Genomic DNA, 20,941 nt, shown 5'->3' with positions numbered 1-20,941 from the left:
AGTCTGGAAAAATGAACAATTGTGAGTTTGAAAGTCAGAGATAAATGACAGAATCCATTCCAGCTTGGCTGTAGAGTTTAAGTCGTGTCATCTAAAGTTAACTAGTTTTTTTTTAAATAGCCAGAAATGTGTCCAATATTTTAAGTAAACCAGTTTCCAAATGTGGCCCAAAATATATCACACTGAAGCACCATATTTGTACTCTGGCAACTCATTTTATAAATGGTATATGTATATAAGATAATAAGTATGCTTATGTTTGGTTCAGAGGGGCTCACACATCTGTCTAAGAGATCATAAACTACTAACTCACATGGTAGAATGTAATATGAAAACTGACCTTTGTATTATTCTCTCTCTGAGAAGTATTTGACATTGTTTTCTTGACAGATGTGCCTATGGAATCTATACCACTCTTCTCTGCTACACTGCAACCTGCAGCAGTTTTGTACTGTCTCACATTTGATTAAATACAGAGAACTTTTATTGTACATCTACTATGTGCTAGGCACTGGGAGACAGAATAATTACCCTATCCTTGCCTCTCAGGAGCCCATAGTCCAGTAACTGATATAGACATGTAAACAGATAAATGATAAACAGATAAATGATAAGTACAGGATTATCTGAAACAGTAGATGTATATGTAAGATCTAGTGGTAGCATGAAGGATGAGATGATTAACTTTATTTGGGTGGATTGAAGGTTGGGAAAGGTTTAGAGAAGGATTCTGAGCTGGATTTTGAAGAGAAAATTGGAGTTTTCCATTGGACCAACGCTGGAAGTGGATGAGGGTGCTGGGTGGCAGAGAAGCATTCCAGCATCTGGAAGAGCATGGGGTGTATTCTGGGGGTTCCTACCAGTCAATTGTTGCTAGAGAATAATGAGTCAGGAAAAGCTGCCAGGAGATGGAGCTAGATCACAAGGACCTTGAATGCAATGCTAAACGTTGCTGGGAAGCCACTAAAGGATTTTAATCGGTGAAAGAACCTCATTAGACAAGTGTTTAAAAGTAAGACAAGCTCCAAGCCCTGAGATACACTTGCTACCTGTTAAATGCATCCCCTCTTCCGAAGGGTGTCCAAAGGTGTAGTAGATTCCTGGACACATCAGCCTAAAATATAGATGAAATCTGAAGGGGTAGAATCAGACTTAATTTTATCCCAGTCTTCATCTTCATGGCCTGATCCTGTCAGTTCTGTTCCGCGTGCAATCAGTGATACACTGTCATCTTGCCCCTTATCTGGGTGGCAGTAGAAGACAGAGATGATTATAATTTCCCTCCTAGTGCTGTTAAATGATTTTTGTGAGCCAATACTTTGTGAACTCAAAAGGACAGCCCTTTTACTTGGTATAGTGTTTTGTTTTACCTCATACTAATAAGTTTGTTTCCTTTGTTTTGTTAGCAGAGAGGGTGTATATGAAATTAGCCTGTCACCCACGGGTGTTTCAAGGTAAGTGAATTCTCACTATACAGGGACTGTAATTATCACTGAGTATGGTCTTTTAAAATAGTCTAATCCCTTACTTGAAATAGGTAATTCTGTCTCTTAAATAGTGTTTGGTATAATGGATAGCAAGAATTTAATGTCTCCTTTTTATATAGCATATCTGGCTTCAAAACATTTTCACAGCCTCTCTGTCAGGTATAGTAACTATTACTTCTGTTTTTCAGATGAGGAAATGAGGCCTTGAGAGATTGAGTAATTTTTCCCAGGGCCACATAGTAAATTAATATTAGAGTTGCTTTAGCCTTGACTTGTAGACTGGGTCGGTCCTTCTGCTATATTAGGTTAGATTTCAAAAATAATAAAACCTATATGATTTATGATATATTAAGCATTATTTAGTGTTTTAAAAACATTTTGAAACCATCGCCTTAATACACGAATGTACTAATTGTCACTATAAAATAATGAGACATTTAAAACAAATAAATCAGTTACCCTTGAAGCTTCCTCTGTATCTGGAAGTCTCTGTAATTATTCCAGTGGTGCTTCCATTGTTCATAATCCTTTTGGGAATTGCCCCATTAAAGCAAGTTCAACAGTCACACAAGAAAATTAGTTGTGTTGTTTTGCTCATATCTCATTGTTAACCACACATGACTCTTGCTAAAAATCAAATGCACCTTCAGTTTGCTCCCACCAAGGCTATGCAAGAGACTGTTCCATGGACTTTGAGAACATTTCTTAAAAGGAGATCCAAAAATGTTGTGAGCTGGCTGTCATTGTTGAAATAAGTATATTTTCAGTGACAGAAAGAACCCTCGTTTGGATATTTTGTTTTGTTACAGTCGTATAGTGATCTTTAGCTTTCACTAGAATTGACAGAAGACTACCAATGATTAAAATAACACAGGGCCAGGCATTTTATTAGTTATTTTATTCACTCTTCACAATGACCCTAGGTAATGGGTATCATCTTTGTATTACAGATGAAAAAAACCTAGGTTTACAGAGGTTATGTAATTTACCCAAGATCCCACAGCTGAGCCATGCTGAAGCAGTAGTAGAACCATGGTCTATCTGATTATCTCAAAAATAAATAAATACAAGCCTTCATTGCATCCCTTTTTCCTCCATTTCCTTTCTCATTTATCTTAACGTGAAAGGAATTTATTATACATCAGGAGCACCATGACCTGAGTGATACTAGGCTCTGTTTGCCATGGGAAGTGTGGTAAGATGATTTCATCTACCCATTAAAAAAAAACATCCAGATTAACTTATTCCTCCAACAGTTAGAGCCTAACCCATCTTTCCTGGGTTCTTTCTGTGTCAAGGCTGCGTTTGTATCCTGGCTTTGTTGAGTTAAAAGAAGCAGACTGGATATTGGACCAGCTTCTTCAGGATGTTCCCTGGAAACAGAGGACAGGTATCAGAGAAGGTAAGTAGCTCTCTGAGATTGTATTGCTGTCTGGCCTCCCTCCCCAAAACATTCCTAATACCACTGCTTCTCCTCACCATCATCAGTTTTAAATAGAGTTTCAAAACCTGAGACCCCAAAGCTGAGTAGAAATTGGCCAGTCAAAAGGGACAAGGAAGAGTATTCCAGGCAAAATACTCAGAGATCAGGATGAACATGCAGGAGTCAGGAGATGGAGGTGAAAGTTCAGGAAATCAGAACAAGTTTAGTTTGGCTGAACTCTAGTTGCTATGTTTATCTCCCTTTGTCTTTGTTCACTACCTTTATTTGTTCAAATGGTGCCAACTTTCCTCTTTCTTCATAGAAACTTTCAGAGTTTTTTTCTAATCCTGATTGGCATAGTCTTTTGCTGTCCTTCTTACTACCTTTTTTTTTGTTTCTGTAATTACTTTATTTTGCTGTATCTCTTAATTAGCTAAGTTTCATTATCATTCCTCCCCCCCCACCCCAGGAAGGGCTTATGAGTACTATATTTCCTGAGCTTTTTCATGTTGAGAATGTCTGTCCATCGTCTTTATCTTTCATACTAACATTTTTTCATTTACAAAAGCACCAGGGCTTGTTATACCACTGGTGGTCACTGGGAGGCGGGTGTGGTCCAGCGGAGAATTTCTTTTCTGGCACCATGTTGCATTTAGATTTTCTACAAAGAAAGAGGCAAAGTATATACCATCTTTAGTTTTGTGACTCAGACATCAGAAAAGGAGTCAGCTGTTTCAGAGAAGTATTTTCCTAACTCCCAGGAGTTTCTACAGCAGAGCTATTCGTCATAGATTTGCCTTTGATTTTAAGCAAATTGTAGTTAAATAACCTCTGATCCTTGGTTTTCTTTTTTGTAAAATGACGCTAATAATGATTCATACCTGATAAAGTTGTTATAATAATTAAATGAAATCATGCATATTAAGTGCTTAACAGAATGCTTGTTACATAGTAAACCTTCAGTGAATGTTAGTTACTTTTATTACTGTTTTTGTTGTTGTTTTTTTTCTTTCGGTTAATGCCAGTTGTGGGAAAAACATATCTGTAGATAATTCCCTCTCTAAATAAATTTGGACCTCAAAAACTTCTGTCTCAAATTAGTTACATGCTATGAATGGTCAGAGTACCTTTTTCTTCATTTGGATTTAAGAGGGCTTTTACAGTGTTTGACACATGGGTGAACAATTTGCCGTGTTTCTAGATGTGCATGTTGGTACCACAAATTCCTACCTATGGGGGTTCAGACTCTGTATTTTGCTTTTTGCCACTTGCCTTAGTCTGAGACCTACCTCTCCCCAGTATGACTTCTTCACTCTTGTATGTGTCAACATTGACGTAAGCAAACCACACATTCTGTTCTCATAGTCTTCACCCATGCTGTTACTGTCAAAATGCCTTCTCTTATCTTTTCTTCCTTTTAGCTCTTACCCATTCTATTCAAATCCCATGTCCTTCTCTAAAAATGGAACCTTGGGTCAGAGTCCATCCTTACTCTTCCTTTGTATTTTCCATAGCTTCTTGCATTTTGCAAGGCACAGAGTTGGCACTCAGGAGGGATACCTTAAATATCTCTAAACCATTTCAAAGGCCCTATATTTTCTTTCTTAGATATAACTTATCAACAACCAAGACTTACAGCATGGTATGGAGAACTTCCTTACATTTATTCAAGAATCACTATGGAACCAAATCCTCACGTATGTTGGAATATTGTCGTTGGTATGGTTTTACAGTATGGTATGGTATATAGTATAAACATAGAGTACTAGAAAAATAGTAAATTACCTTGCAGAGGTGCATGATGGTTCCTAGTTCAGCAAAATCCTCTGGGTTCAACAAATCCTCTGAGTCTTTGTGCCTGTTACCTTTTATATGCTTTTGATCCATAGATGAACTCAAAGGATGAGAAAAAACTGGAACCAGAGTAAACTGGAACTGGAATCCAGAATTTCAAGAAAGTAAACCATTTTTCTCCTAATCTCACTCACAACCTTTTCTGGCTGTCACCCTTCTGTGTACACCTTGGTATACATTTGCTTTGGGAGCAAGTCCCTGTTACTGACCAGGGAAATTAGAATGTCTTTTTCCGTTTCTTAGACTCATGCCATTTGTGAAAAAAACCTGGTGTTTTTCTTGTTGACTTTGTATTCATTCTCTGGCTGTATGTAGCTCTCAGACTTCCAACTTAGTATGCTTTGGCTTGTTTCTACTGTTTCTTTTGTTTTAAAAAAAAAATTTCCATAACAGTAGACAAAGATATTCTAGTCTATAAATTAAGCTTGTCCAGAGGATGGAACTAAGGTTCAGGAAATAGCTCCCTGTTTAATCCCTGGAATCTTGCCTTTGGCAGAAAATGTTGGCTTTATTGAAAGAGAGTTTGAGGAAATGGAGTTTTGCTTATGGTAGTAGTATAAACAGAAGTAGTGACACATTTTAGAGTTTCAGTATTTGTAATCACAAACTACCACTTTATTAAGCTGTCCAGAACTAAACCATTGGTTGGGGCTACATGGGTTTTTCACAGAAGGAGCTAATCTGCTTGCTTTGGTTTCTAGGTTTGCATTAGAATGTGACCAGAGAAGTGTTGAGGCCCTTTAAATCCGAGGCTGATTCGGAAAAATGAAGAGAATTAAATTAGATCAATCCAATATAGACTGCTCCCTTCTTTCTGTCAAAATTAATTTACTTCCTTTCTAATAGTCATAGCAGAGAAGTTGAGGATTAAACCAGCTCTGGAGAAGAAGTTATATTTCATTCATTCTAGTTAATCTTTAGAAGAGGAGTTCTCAACCTTTGTACTACTGACATTTGGGGCTGGATAATCCTCTGTCGTGGGCAGCTGTCCTGTGCACTGTAGGCTGTTGAGCTTTATCCTGAACTCTACCCACTAGAAGCCAGTAGCATTCCACACCCTGACAGAACAACCAAAAATGTTTCCAGAGTTTGCTAAATGTCTGCTGAGGGGAAATGTCACCCCTGGTTGGTAATCACTGCTTTAGAATAAGCACAAGACACAAAGGATCTGCTTATTGTCTTACACTTTGGGGACATTTTGATATCTCTTCAAAAGAATTTTTTAAATGACTTTTAAATAATGTGAGAAATATTTACTCATTATTGAAAATTTAGAAATTGTAGATAGACATAAAGAATAATAAAATTCCTAATAATTCCAACACCTGATGTTTTTGTTTCAATCTTATTTTTGGAAAATATATGTAGAGATTTCTCTTTCTATAAAAATAAAATCAATTATGTATACTATGTTTCATTTAACCATGTATTATTAATGCATTCTGTCATTGTTCTTCCACAATGTTATGTTTAATGACTACATAGTATTTAATGATATGTGTGTACCATAATTTATTCAAGCAAGCCCTATTTGTTAGATGTGAAGGTTGTTGAATTAGAATATTTTTATTTGGATTTGTCTGTCTCATAATTTGCATGTTTTTTGCTATTAGATTTAGTTTATGTATAGTCTTGAACAAAATCAAGACATGCCTCATTCTTGGATTTTTTAAAAGGGATTCACTAATGTGTATATATGTATGTTGGGGGTACTTAATTTCAAAATTGAAGTATTACTTCTGGCTTAATATCCACTGAAAAGGAACAGGTTCAGTCATAGATTTTATTTTTTTTAAGATTTATTTTTATCTATTTATCCATCCCCCGCCTTGCCACTTGCTTGCTGTCTGCTCTCTGTGTCCATTCGCTGCATTCTTCTGTGTCTACTTGTCTCCCTTTGTTGCGTCATCTTGCTGTGCCAGCTCTCTGCGGGCACGGGCTGTCAGCTCTCCCCGAGCTCGGGCCAGCTTACCTTCACAAGGAGTCCCTGGAAAGTGAACCCGGGGGCTCCCATATGACAGATAGGAGCCCAATGGGTTGAGCCACATCTGCTTCCCTCCCTCATAGATTTTCAAATTTCTTTTAGTCTTTGTTCAAATTAAATCTTGTATGGCCCCAATATAGAATACAGATAAAAGTAGAATGCTTTGTCTGAAGCAGGGATAGATTGGGAGTCCCACAACTTGACCTCTCATTTCCCCTATTGGAGGCACTTCTGTGATGCCCTAGGACTCTACAAAACAAAGTTTGAGATCCACTGCATAGGTCCTTTCACTTCTGTGATTTGTATATTCTCATCCTCTCTTCTTCAGATGCCTTTTGAGGATAGAATGTCTTCACTGAACAAGTGAGATGACACTGAATTTTAATTTAGACATTCAGTTCTGAGGAACTGTATAGAATATTGGTTGGGGAGTCTAAATTTAGTCCTTTAGTTCTTTATTCCCTTTTTTCTACTTTTCTCTGTACTTCACCACCAAAAATAACCAAGAAAAAAAAAATACCCACTTAAAAGCATAATGCAAACTTGATGTTATCACAGTGCTCAGTATCTCAGCAAGTCAGGGATTTGCTAATTAGTTTCTCAGTCACATTGCAGGAAAACCATCTTCCTCCTTTGCATTTTTGTTTTTCTTGTCAAGTGTAGAATTCTAGTATCTGATCTTTATCTCCATGAAGTTAAGTTTAAAGCCAAAAAATAAATAGGAAATACAGGTTGCTAATATTATTATTGGAATTACTCTTTGAAATTTACTAGCATTTCTGTTTTTTCCGTCTGAGTTTTGTTTGTTGGTATTGCTATTTGTTAAAATCCTCTGCTTAGAATATAATGCTAACATCTATAAGGAATCCCAGCATTACCGTGGTTTTCACATCACAGCAAAGCTGAGTGGTTCCCAATATGCTTCCCCAGCAGTTTGACCTGATAGTAGCAATGGGCTATACTTAATAATAATATTATGCTTTCCTTTGCTGAAAATAAATTTCTTTACTGCCAAACATATAACATAAACTTTTAAGGAGTTCTCTAAGGTAGCAGTTCTCAAAGTATAATCTATGGATTCCTGGAGGAAAGCCTTTTCAGGGATCCACAAGGCCAAAACTACTTTCTTTTTTTCTTTTTTTTCTTTTTCTTTTCTTTTCTTTTCTTTTTTTTATTTTTTTATTCATTTTTTTCGAAATACCACATTCAAAAAATATGAAGTCCCATTCAACCCCACTGCCCCCGCCCCCCACTCCCCCCACAGCAACACTCTCCCCCATCATCATGACACATCCATTGCATGTGGTAAGTACATCTCCAGGCATTGCTGCACCCCATAGTCAGTGGTCCACATCATAGCCCACACTCTCCCACATTCCATCCAGTGGGCCCTGGGAGGATCTACAGTGTCCCGCAGTTGTCCGTGTCCCGCAGTTGTCCGTGAAGCACCACCCAGGACAACTCCAAGTTCCGAAAACGCCCCCCATCTCATCTCTTCCTCCCATTCCCCACACCCAGCAGCCACCATGGCCACCCTTCCCACACCAATGCCACATTTTCTCTGTGGACATTGGATTGGTCGTGTCCATTGCACATCTATGTCAAGAGGGGGCTTAGACTCCACATGGATGCTGGATGCAATCCTCCTGCCTTCAACTGTAGGTACTCTAGGCTCCCTGGTGTGGTGGTTGTCCTTCTTCAACTCCATGTTAGCTGAGTGGGGCAAGTCCAATACATCAGAGTGTAGGATTTGAAGTCTGTTGAGGTTCAGGGCGTGGCTATCACATTGTCAGTCCAGAGATTTAAAGCCCCTAAATATATCTTAAGCCCCAACACCAACTACAATAACAGTAAAGTAGCATGAAAGTCTTGCGAAAAGAGATCCCATCTGAGTCCAGCTCCATCACGCAGAAACACCAGCTCCAAAGAAGGGCCATCTGCCATGGCAGTGAACCCCATCTGCCATGACCATAGAACCCGTGGGTCTCTTTAGCCCTCAAAAGAACCAATACCTGGGGTTGTATCTACCCTATCTGTCTCTGAGACTCTGCTCAGGTGTGCATAAGGGCAATCCTTCTGACAACCTCCAGACTCTTTTTTAGAGACTCGTAGCCATATAAACTCATTTCTCCTTTCCATTTCCCCCTTACATTAGGTCAAACAGCATTTTAAAGTCATGTTATTATATGTAGACAGGGATATTCTGCTGATCCGCATTGAACCTTTAATTCAAGGTCATTTTCTAGTTGCATCTTCAGCTGGTATTTGGTAGTGATCCCTCAGTGCCAGGGAGGCTCATCCCCGGGTGTCATGTCCCACGCTGGGGGGAATGCACTGCATCTACATGCTGAGTTTGGCTTCAAGACTGGCCACATTTGAGTAACATGAAGGCTGTCAGGAGGAAACTCCCAGGCACAATGCTGCTCTAGGCCTTGTTCTTATTGCAGGCGTATAGGCTCACAAGCATAGTCATTAGTATCAGGAGCCCACTCTTGGACCCTCATTCCTTCCTGGTTCTTACCATTGCACCTGGGGGACTGCCGCTGCTCCCCTAGGGACCATGACAGAGCTCCCCCGGCCAGTAGCCCAGCACCCCCCCAGTTGTTTTTAATTGTTTCCACTATGAGTATATCCAAACATTTCCATGCACCCTGGACATATGCCCTGTATAACTCCCTGTCAACCATATATAGCCTGTCAATAACATCCCATACCAGTATTCCTCTGCCGCCATTGTTGAACCACTCTGTGATCCAAAACTTCCTGTAAAGTGAATCCCAATATAATGTCAGGTTCCCTTACTAGTGAAATGGAATATAGCAATGAGTTTAAAGGTTAGATCTAGACTACATATTGATTTGGAAAAATTTCTACATCCTATCTTTTTCTTTTCTTTTTTCCTAATTATTGAGCTTCTCTTCACAAGAGTCTTAGATCACAGTAATTCATATATACAATATACAGTACTCCCACACATCCACCATAAAACCTTTTCCCTTCCACAGTGATAATCTTTTAACTTATTCATATCATATTTACTGAAACTGATGTACAGACTCTGAAACAATAGTTTTCAAACAAGGTGTCATCTGTGCTTACAATGTGGTCCATACTTTAGGATATACCGTTTTCTAAATTTTTTAGTTATCCTATGTTTTACATTATGGTTTACATTATTAATCTGTCGTCCCCTATATGTTTTTGGTGTAATATTACATGTTTTATATTCATCCTCGTGTATTCTTGCGAAACTCCTCTCTTGCCCCCACATTTACCTTGGTTCCATCCATTCAACATCCATTTTCCCCTCCCCTTGGGGCCCACAGCAACAGCCAATCTCCATTTCCCGAGGAGCCACGTCCAGGGATAGTTACAACAGTGTTCAGGGCCTGACTTGCTCAACTGCCCTAATGCCCTGGGAGCCACCCTTTCTCTCGAGAGCTACAGTTTTCTCTATTTGATGGCATTAGTCCTCCCCAGGATGTTGGTCCACCCCAACTCTCACTTCTTGGGTCTCTACCCAATGGTACAACCCACCCTGGCAAAATGAGCATTCAGACATTCCCCAGGAGTCCGTCCCGCATCAGACCATCCCCTCTGAGCATCCTAAACAGGTAACCCTCCTAATTATATTTTGATACGATTTTCTCAGCCCAAAACTACTTTCATAATCACATTTGCACTGACAGGCAAAAGTAATGGTGGATAAAAATGCTGGTGCCTTAGCATGAATCAAGGCATTGTAACCAAACTGTACTGGAAGTCATTGTATTCTTTACATTCATGTATTTCCAGTAAAAATAAAACAAAATTGCTGGTTTCACTTAAGAATATCCCTTTATAAAGCAGTAAAAATGATTAATTTTATTAAGTCTCAACCTTCGAATCTGTCTTTTTAATATTTTCTTTGATGAAATGGAAAGGATACATATGTGACTGATTGAGTTATGAGCTGAACTAGCTACTTTTTTCATGGATCATTTTTATGTGAACAACTAACAGACAAACTATGCTTATTCTGACTTAAATATTTGTGAGACATTTTCTCATAAAAGAATGAATTGAATGTCACTTCAAGGAAAACAGTGGTCAGGATTAATGATAAAATTTGAGTTTTCAAGCAAATTCAGAATTTTGTAATGCTGGTATTGGCCACTGTATTAGTCAGCCTAAGGGATGCTGATATAAAATACCAGAAATCTGTTGGCTTTTATAAAGGGTATGTATTTGGGGTAGGAGTTTACAGTTAACAGGTCATAAAGCATAAGTTACTTCCCTCACCAAAGTCTATTTCCACGTGTTAGAGTAAGGTGACTGCCAACATCTGCCAACAGTTCAAGCTTCTTGGGTTCCTCTCTTTCTCTCAGAGCTCAGCTGCTATGCTCACTCCACAACGCCAACTGTGGACTAGCAGGTGAATGACTCTGTCTCTCTCCCCAGGGCTTCTCCCATGTCTAAGGAGCCGTTTCTGTTCCTCTGTGTTCTTCTGTTGTGCTCACTTCCCGGGTTCCAGTTTAAAACTCCCAACTCTTCTCTTTGCCATGTCTTTTCTCTGTAAGTCCCGTCCCACCAAGGGGCAGAGACTCAATGCCCTACTGACAGCCCAATCAATGTCCTAATCATCATTCCATCAATTAAAATGATACCTCTGACAGACCAGTTTACAAACATAATCCAATAACTACTTTTGGAATTCATAAACAATGCCAAACTGCTACAGCCACTTTAAGCTTGACCATTCCTGTTACATAGACTTTTCTGATGAGATCGGTGATAATATTAATGAGTATTATTTTTTTGATTACTGTATAATGAAATGTGTCAACATTTAGAAGTGCTGCATAACTTAGTGAACTGATATTTTTCAAATGACAGTGCCTGATGTTACAAAAATCATGCAAGTTTAAAAGATCCATTCAAAGCACAAGCTAGACTAATGGATTTAAATGTAACAGAATATGAAAAGTTTATTGCTATGGTTTTGGATTCCGCAGTGTAGCTGACCTTTAAGAAATCATACACTTGTTGAGTTTTGGTGTAATATCAAAGAAGAATATCTCCAATTATTTGTGAAGGCTATGAAATACTCCTCTCTTCCAATTACATATCTGTGTGAAGCCAGTTTTCTTCATGCACTTCAACCAAAACAACATGTAACAGATTGAATGCAGAAGAAGGTATGAGAATCAGCTCTCTTCTATTAAGCCCAGACAACAAAGAGATTTGCAAATTAGTACCATTCATCTCACCAATTTTTTTGTATTGGAAAATATAGTTATTTTCATAAAAGAACATTTATGTTACCATATAATGGCTTTATTGGTGATTGTTTAAATTAATAGATAAAAATTGTTTCTGTTTCCATTTTTAGTCTGGCAAATATTGATAGCTGTAACCCATATAAACAAAAGTTCTTTGGGGTCTTCAGAGCTTTTTAATACTGTAAATTTTTAGAACTGCTGTCCTAAAGGAAGCTTTTAAAGCACTTGAGATTTCTGGGAGGAAAGAATTCCAGCAAGAACCATTACTAGCTGTGCTACGAAGTACAACCTAATGTCAGGGGTCGAGCTTCCTGTGATGTGCATGACAAGACAGTGGTTTTTCTACAAGTTCCAGATATAAACTACGTTAAGTGAGCACAGTGCCCAGGAGGAAGGACTGTGGAATCTGTTTAAATCTTCTGTAATCCACAGCCTGCACACTTACTAAGGGTATGTCATGATCCCCAGTCTGTAGAAAAGAATGTTTTCCCCCTTCAGGGTCTGTTTTTAGGAAATTAGCTACTCCGCAAATATTAAATACTTTTTAAAAAAGCAATTCTACCATTCATGATAAAATATGAGTAGAATGAACAGAGGGCCGCAGAGCAGGAAAGCTACTTGGTTCTTCAGACTTCAGTCTATATCTGCTAATTACTTGGTGACATGTTAGCTGTGGTAGCAAACTAGATGCCCTGCTCCACTTACTGTCTTAATGACTTACCAAGGTGACTGCCCTGAGTATACTGGCAAATGCTTCTTTGCAAGGGTTGTGTATTTAACATGGAAAGAAGGATGAGATGGGTAGAAGAATAGGGTCTTTGTGATATTGCTGTACCAAATTTAGTGTCTTTATAAAATGGTGGAGGTCAACTTGCTTCAAAATAGAAATAATGGGAGGGAATTAAACTACTGTTCTTGCCTTCTGCTTCTTATTTTCCAAGTGGTTTGCTAATTCCATGCCCCTGTTTATAACTTGACTAATTTGCCCTTTATTTCTCTTTTTCCATGTTGCTGTCAGCTTGTGTCTTATGTGACTGTCTCTGCCCTTTTCTTGGCTTGTTGATTGCAGTGGCTTCCTGTGCTGAGCATACTAAAGAACCGCATTGAAGAGAACACCGGCCACACCTTCAACTCCTTGCTGTGCAATCTTTACCGAGATGAGAAAGACAGTGTAGACTGGCACAGTGATGATGAACCCTCCTTAGGGAGGTGCCCTATCATTGCTTCACTCAGTTTTGGTGCCACTCGCACTTTTGAGATGAGGAAGAAGCCCCCACCAGTGAGTATTCACTTGTTTTATATTCTTCCTGTCTTCTAGAATTCTATAGAAAAGATAGATTACCTAAAAGTTCTTATTTTCAGATTTAGAGCCAGTAGTGCATGTTTAGTTTCAACTCGTTGTTCACTCCATATTTGACTTTTGTCTTCCAAAGTGCCCATTCATTCACTTACTCATCCAAAAGGAATTGCCTGCTCTGTGTCTGGTGCTGGGGGCTTGTTACCAAGTAGTATCAATACATTGGCAGAGAGGAAAGACATAGTCTCTTTTGTGGTGGAGATACAGTCTAAGCGGGGCAGGTAGCTGTTACTGAATACTCACATAATTGCAATTGTGATAAATGTTATAAAGGAGGGCTTATAGAGGGATGACCTAAGCTAGTGGGGCAAGAAGGAAAAGGAAAGAGGTTCAAGGAAGATGCTCCCGAAGGCGGCTTTATTTTAAGTAAGTGCTCTTCATCACAATGTTGCCACTTTTCTCTCAGGGAGCATCACTTGAATCATCACTGCCTTCCCAGCCTTCTGAAATTCAAATGAAGGTTTAACTCTTTTAGAAGGAGGGAACTCAAGCCAAATTATCAGAGGTGATGGTCTGTCCACATTCAAATAGAAAATCAGAGACTAATCTGACTGTAACTTTAGCTTTCCACCCCAGCTCTTACTAGATTACATGACATTTGAGGAATACTAGGGCTATTAGTTTTTTAAATAAAAAAGGTATAGAACCATATGACTAAAATAGATTGGGGAAACAGATGGGGCTCAATCAGTCGGGCTCCTGTCTACCATGTAGGAGGTCCAGGGTTTGATGCCCAAGGCCTCTTGGTGAGGGCAAGCTGGCCCACACAGGAAAGCCACCCCACATGGGAGTGCCACATAGCACAGGAATGCTACTACACGAAGATCTAGTGTAGCAAGATGACACAAGAGACACAGAGGAGAGAAAATAGAGAGCTGAGGTGGTGCAAGAGAGTACTCGCCTCTCTCCCACTCCGGAAGGTCCCAGAATCAGTTCCCAGAGCCACCTAATGAGAACATTAGCAGACACAGAAGAACACAAATAGACACAGAGCACAGACAGTGGGGGAGGGGGGAATAAATAAATATAAATAAATCCTTAAAAAAAAAGATTGTAGGAATGTTACAAAAAGCAAAAAAACTCTTCCAAATTGTCTTATTTTCAGGATTTGTGTCTGTCCCCAACCCAGGTTCCCCATCATTCAGCTCGTAATACTAAACCAAACCCAGTCAATGTGGAAGGTCTGCAAGGCTGTTTCTGATTATGACCTAATCCAGACCATGTAATTATTAGTCAGTGCTGGTGTCTGTTCTTCATCAGATATATTGCTCATGGGCTGGGCTGTTTTCCTGGCATGGATTTGGATTTTCAAACATGGTATTTTGAAACATTGAGTAATTTTGTATATATGCCATTAAGTACCTTTCATTGGTATAGTTTCCACGGATTGGGCTTTCTTTGCTTTTGTTTACGTAGAAACTTCAGTATATGTTAACAGGAAATTCTCAATTGCCAGTGACTTATCTAGTGAACTCACTCCTTGAGCACTTTGAATAGCCTTCATAGTTTTCACTAGTAGTCAGCATTTTCATGTCCCAAGGAGCACTGCTTGAGACTCAGATTATCCAACCTTCACCATATTCTTTTTAGGTATGATTATGCTTCTATACACAGGGTTTCACTCATTTAAATTGGAAGTTCACACATGTATAGAATTCATTCTGCCATTACATGTATACTATGTGTTTCATTTTTAAGCTGAGACCCTCTTCTCAAGGCAGCTGTGATGGTTAGGCTAATGGGTCAACTTGGAAAGGTAATGGTGCCCAGTTGTTTGGTCAAGCAAGCATTGGGCTAATTGTAATACAAGGGCATTTCCTAGACTTTAATCATCTGTGAGTTGATTGTATAGATGACTGGTTACATCTATAATCAACTGAGGAGATTGCTGTCTGCAGTGAGTGACATCTCATTCAATCAGTTGAAGGTCTTAAAGGGGAAAGTGATATCAGCATTCAGAGAGAGAATTCCCATCCCTCTTTTGGACAGCCAGAATATCCTGGGGAGCTCATCAAGGACCTTCATCAGAGCCCCTGGTTTGCAGCCTGTCCTATGGAATTTGGACTTGTGCATCCCCATGGTCACATAAGACAATTTTATAGAATCTCATACTATTTACAGATATCTTCTGTCAATTCTGTTTCCCTAGAGAACCCTGGCTAATACAATAGACATAGGGAAAAATTTTTCTTTAATTTTTATATTGAAATAATTTCAAACTTACAGGATAGTTGGAAAAATAATCCAAATCCCATACAGAGAACTCCAACATAACTCACAACCCCACCTTCAGATACTCAGGTTTACCAATTTTAACATTTTGTTACTTTTGTTGTATCATTCTATTTTCTGAACATTTGAGAGCAGGTTATACACATCATATGCCTTGCACATATCATATACCATGTACATATCCCATGAACAAGGATATTCACTTATGTGATCAACTTAAGTGCATTTATCAAGTCCAAGAAATTTAAAATTGATATAAAGCTTATGTTCTGTATTCCATTTTTTTTGATGTCCCAGTAATGTCCTTCTGAGCCTTTTCTCCTTCATTTTTAGATCCAATCCAGTGTCATGTATTGCCATTGTCTTTTTAAAAAATTGTAGAAACATAAATGTTCCCTTTCTAACCCCTCCCCAGCATACCATTCAGTGGGATTAATTATATTCATAATGTTGCAGTCCCAGCACCACCATCCATTACTAGAATGTTCCCTTCACCCCAAACAGAAACCCTCACTCACTTTATATTAACTCTCCATTGTTCCTACCCCCCATCCCTGGTAACCTATACTCTACTTTCTGTTTCCATGAATTTGCATATTCTCTGATATTTTCTTTGTGGTTACCATGGGGCTTAAATTTAACATCCTAAATCTATAAGCTGTCTCGTTTGCTGTGATACCAACTGTCTGGTTTGAGTCTTTTGTGGACCCCAGAAAACTATGTTTTTAAGCCTATTGTATGTGGGATCATTTGGTTAGATTAGTTTTGATTATGTTGCATTAGTTAAGGGCCTTTGATTAGATTGCAGAACCCAGGATGGGTCCTAATCCTTTTACTGGAGTCTTATATAAACAATACTGAAAGCAGAGACACAAAAAGAGAAAGAGAACTGTAAACTTTTACTCTGCCATGTGAGAGAGCACTCCAGGATTGCCTACAGCTGCAGAAAGATGGAGAAACCCTGAGAGTTTGAGAGACAGGCCAGAGGCTGGGATCAGCAGAGCAGCCAAAGCTGAAGAGAGGAGGCCTGGGGAGAGATGAGCCATATGCCTGATTGTGCATAGCTGAGCTCAAGGAGAAAGTGAACCTGAAGGAGAAGGTAGAGACAAGGCCATTTTGCCTTGCTACGTGGCAGGAGTCCAGGATCGCCAGCGGCTGACCTTTGTTGAGACAGCATCTCTGGTGGTGCCTTAATTCAGACACTTTCACTCCTTGGAACTGTAGACTTTTACCCTAATAAATTTCCATTATAAAAGCCAACCTGTTTCTGGTATTCTGCATTGTCAGCCCTTAGCAAAGTAAAACACCGATTTGACAACTTCAATAGCAAACATAAACTAAAAACATCGACTTTTTGCCAGGTATGATTCTGGGAACTTTGACTATAGCAATGATGAAGATAATGTTATCTTTCTTCTCTAAGAGTTCATGATTTAGCACATGCTAGTGCTGTTAACTGTCTAGCCTTTTGACTGGCAAACAAGCCATAGCATATCTGCTCCAATCTTTGGTATAATCTTTGTCTGTGGTTCTTCACAGCTATTTTCTTTTTTTGCCAAGTATTCAAATATTCAGTTACTGTTTCTTTACACACACATTTACTACCACCGCCTCCTTTAAGAATGTTTTGGGGGCCTATTTATAGAATTTGAACTTAAGAATTCCCAAAGTATGGTTTTGGGATAATTAGTTTTACTGTGCAAGCAGTTTTTATTAGGCATTTACCATGTTGTCATGCCCAGAAATACCCCCATTCCTTCTCCAGTCCAGAAAGCTGAAGCTCTTCATTTTCATATATAAAAACACACATGGTGATCAAGAGTATTTCTTGGTAATATACTTAAGTAATGTTATAGGTTAATATGTGGACTGAGAATGTAATTATCACATACTGCATTGTATCTGAAAGAAACAATTTGGAACAAAATCTGTGTTTAAGAAGGAGGCTGCCTGTATCTCAGCTCTGTTTCCTCAAGGCTTCTTGGAGTCTGTTTGGGTGAACACAGGTGACAGTACAGCCATGAAACACGAATTTTTAAATTTTTAAAAGCCCTTTAATTGCCTGCCAGCAGGGGAGTCAGCATTATAACTGTCATAGCTGATTTGCTTGTAATAAAGATCTGATATGTAAGAAAATTTGTCTGAGATCTTGAAACAAAGTTATCTGAAGAAATGTATTTGGGGAGGAAATAAAACATGTCAGTACCTCAGGTTAGTCACCATAGTGAGTTTGGGCTTCCTACATAGTCTTTTTTCTTCTTCTTCTTCCCCTCCCTTTCCCCTGCCCTGCTGTTTTGCTGTCTGTGTCCATTCGCTGTGTGATCTGTATCTATTTCTCTTTTTGTCTTCTCTTCTTGTCTTTCTTCTTAGAATTCACTGGGATTCAATCCTGGGGACCTCTGATGTGGAGAGAGGTTCCCTGTCAATTGTGTCACCTTAGTCCTGGTCTCTGCTGCGCTTCACCTTGACTCTCCCCTTCATCTCTTTTGTTGTGTCATCATCTTGCTACTTGACTCACTTGCATGGGTACTGGCTCACCATGTGGGCACTCACTTGGGCACTCAGCTTGCCACCCAGGCAATGGCTCGCTGCACAGGCATGCTTTCTCTTCTTTTTTATCAGGAGGCCCCAGGGATTGAACCCATTTCCTCCCATATGGTAGGTGGAGGCCTTGTCACTTGAGCCACATCTGCTTCCCACTGCCTAGTCTTAACTGTGATTGAGTTTGATGCAAATTTTGCATATTCCTTCAATTCTGGCTTTGTTTGAGTTGGGGCAATTGGACATTAATGTATATGAAATTATAATGATGGCATTAGTGACTACAGCTTTAAATTGACCATTGTACCTACAACTGAAAGCAGGAGGATTGCATCCAATATTCATGTGGAATCTGAGCCTCCTTTGGACATAGAGATGCCACGGACATAACCAATCCAAGGTCCACAGAGAAAAGGTGGCATTGCAGTGGAGTGGGAAAAGTGGACATGGTGGCTGATATGGGTATGGGGAATGGCAGGAAGAGATGAGATGTGGAGGCGCCTTTGGGACTTGGAGTTGCCCTGGACGGTGCTTCAGGGGCAATCACCGGACATTGTAAATCCTCCCAGGATGGAATGTGGCAGAGTATGGGCCATGATGTGGACCATTGACCATGAGGTGGCAGAGTATGGGCCATGATGGAATGTGGCAGAGTATGGGCCATGATGTGGACCATTGACCATGAGGTGCAGAGATGCCCAGAGAGGTACTTACCAAATGCAATGGATGTATCATGATGATGGGAGTGAGTGTTGCTGGGCGGGGAGTGGTGGGGTGGGGGTGGTGGGGTTGAATGGGACCTCATATTGTTTTTTTAATGTAATATTTTTACAAAATCAATTAAAAAAAAAAAAGAACTTATTAGTTCTATTCTTAAATAAACAGGACCCAAGTTTAAACTTTCAGATGGATTCCTTCAGCTTTTTTTTTAACAAAGTCCAAAATCAGGGCTCCACAAATCTAGCCAAAATGAGGTATTTAGAAAGCCTTTGTTTGAGTTGACAACCTTAGAAATGTATCTTCAATGTACATCAAAGTACATCAAATCATTGTTATGTTAGAATAGTCCTTTTTCTGAAGGATTGAAAGGAAATGGTTATTGCGAATTCATGTCTACTTTTTAAACTCAGATCATAGCTCTGTGAACATTACTTATGATTCATGTAACCCAAGGTAAATGCATAAGTTTAAAATTATAAATTAGGCTAATAATCTGTGTACTAGTCTGACTTTTTGTAACTCTTTGGAACCTGTCTCAGTATACTGCTATAGACTGTAATTTTCATGTCTGTCAGCAGGACATTTGGGGGCGCACTAGAAGTTGTGGGAAGTAATCTCTCCCAAGCTCCAATTAGGTTTTTTTGTATTTCTTTTTTTTTTAATTGTCTTTTTTTAAAAAAGATAAATAGATCACACAAAATGTTGTTAAAAAACAGATGAGGTTCCCATGTACCCCACTCCCCACCTCTCTTCCCCCTCTTCTCCCACATCAAAATCCCCTTTCATCAGTGAGGCACATTCATTGCATTTGGAGAAAACACCCTGGAACACTGCCACACCGCATAGACCATAGTTTACACTGAGTTCACACTCCCCCAATTCATCTAGTGGGTTATGGCAGAATAAACAATGTCCTGCATATGTTCTGCAATACCGTTCAGGACAACTCCAAACCCCAAAAATGCCCCATGTCACACTTCTTGCTCACTCTCCCTGCCCTCAGCAGCTCCCATGGCCACCGTCTCCACATCAATGATAAAAGTTCTTCCATTGCTAGAGTCACAACAGTTCCGTAGTAGAATATCAGCAAGTCCACTCCAATCCATATTATATTCCTCCATCTCATAGGCCCTGGGATGGCAATGTCCACTCTACCTCTAAATCGAGAGGGGCCTTAGATCTCAAATGTCTGATGGACGCAATTCTCCTGCTTGCAGTTGTAGACACTTGGTTCCCTGGTGTAGTGGTTGACCATTCTCACCTTCCCATCAGCTGACCTGGGTATGTTCAGCAAACCAGAGAGTAGCTGTTGCAAGTCTGCTGAGGCTCAGAGCCCAGCTGGCACGTAGACAGTCCAGAGATTCAAGTCTCCTGAGCAGGCACAAACCCCAGTGCCAGTCACAGTTCAGTAAAAGTAACAGAAGAGGCATGTGTAGAGAGGTCACATCTGAGTCCACCTCCATCACAATCAGGAGCACAAATTCCAAAGTAGGGCCCACTGGCAAGGCAATGAGCTCCAGAGCCATCTTTTATGACCATAGAACCTGTGTGTCTCCATAGCCCTCAGGAGCACCAGTACCTGGGGTTGTATCTACTTTGGCTGTCTCTGGGATCCTGCTGAGATATGCATAAGCACGACCCCTCTGATGACCTCCTGACTCATTTTGAAGTCTCTTAGCCATATAAACTCATTTGTTTTTACCATTTCCCCCTTTTATTCAAGGTCTTTTACTAGTTGTTCCAATTAGTTTTAGCATATCAGATGAGAAGCTAATATCTGTTTGACTCGAGTCACAGTATCTCATCTGGAACTGACAGTAGTCTTGAGATTTCCTATATTTCACTCAGGCAGGCACTTTTGACACAGAAAAGCATCTGTTTTGGTTTGCTTTCAAAGAGAAATGGTCTTGATTTTTTAGAAATTCAAACTCCTCCACCCCTGCAGCAGCTGTTTGTTTTGCAGTCTGGCACCTTGAGCAGATCTCTGTAGCTGCTGATCTTCTGAAAGCTGCCCCAGTTCCACACATTGCATTCCTAACAATTTGTCACTGTACTGAGATGGTAAGGAGATCTTTGTTTCCT

The 20,941-nt window shown here is 39.6% G+C and overlaps 1 protein-coding gene and 1 long non-coding RNA gene across 11 annotated transcripts in view; both read left to right on the top strand.

Annotated features, from left to right (window-relative positions):
- Window positions 1-20,941, top strand: part of ALKBH3 (alkB homolog 3, alpha-ketoglutarate dependent dioxygenase) — a 55,263-nt gene that overhangs the window by 10,802 nt on the left and 23,520 nt on the right. For 7 of the 10 annotated variants that reach the window (XR_011649914.1, XM_004467288.5, XM_004467284.5 and 4 more), the window contains exons 5-8: window positions 1,407-1,454; window positions 2,786-2,889; window positions 4,519-4,607; window positions 13,079-13,288. Coding sequence is in view for 9 of the 10 variants with exons in the window: in XM_004467288.5 (XP_004467345.1) it covers window positions 1,407-1,454; window positions 2,786-2,889; window positions 4,519-4,607; window positions 13,079-13,288 (451 nt within the window). In the remaining variant the exon portion in view is untranslated. The remainder of the gene's footprint in view (window positions 1-1,406; window positions 1,455-2,785; window positions 2,890-4,518; window positions 4,608-13,078; window positions 13,289-20,941) is intronic. The other 3 variants (XM_058305496.2, XM_058305498.2, XM_058305497.2) reach the window with 1 other exon arrangement.
- Window positions 4,614-6,088, top strand: LOC131280021 (uncharacterized). Its single transcript, XR_009187579.2, has 2 exons — window positions 4,614-4,868; window positions 5,466-6,088. It is a non-coding gene; the product is annotated as an uncharacterized lncRNA (long non-coding RNA).

Source organism: Dasypus novemcinctus, chromosome 10 (genome assembly GCF_030445035.2).
Source record: "Dasypus novemcinctus isolate mDasNov1 chromosome 10, mDasNov1.1.hap2, whole genome shotgun sequence".
Classification (NCBI taxonomy): Eukaryota; Metazoa; Chordata; class Mammalia; order Cingulata; family Dasypodidae; genus Dasypus; species Dasypus novemcinctus.
The sequence above is the reverse complement of the archived record's forward strand: the minus strand, read 5'-3'. Positions and strand labels throughout refer to the sequence as shown.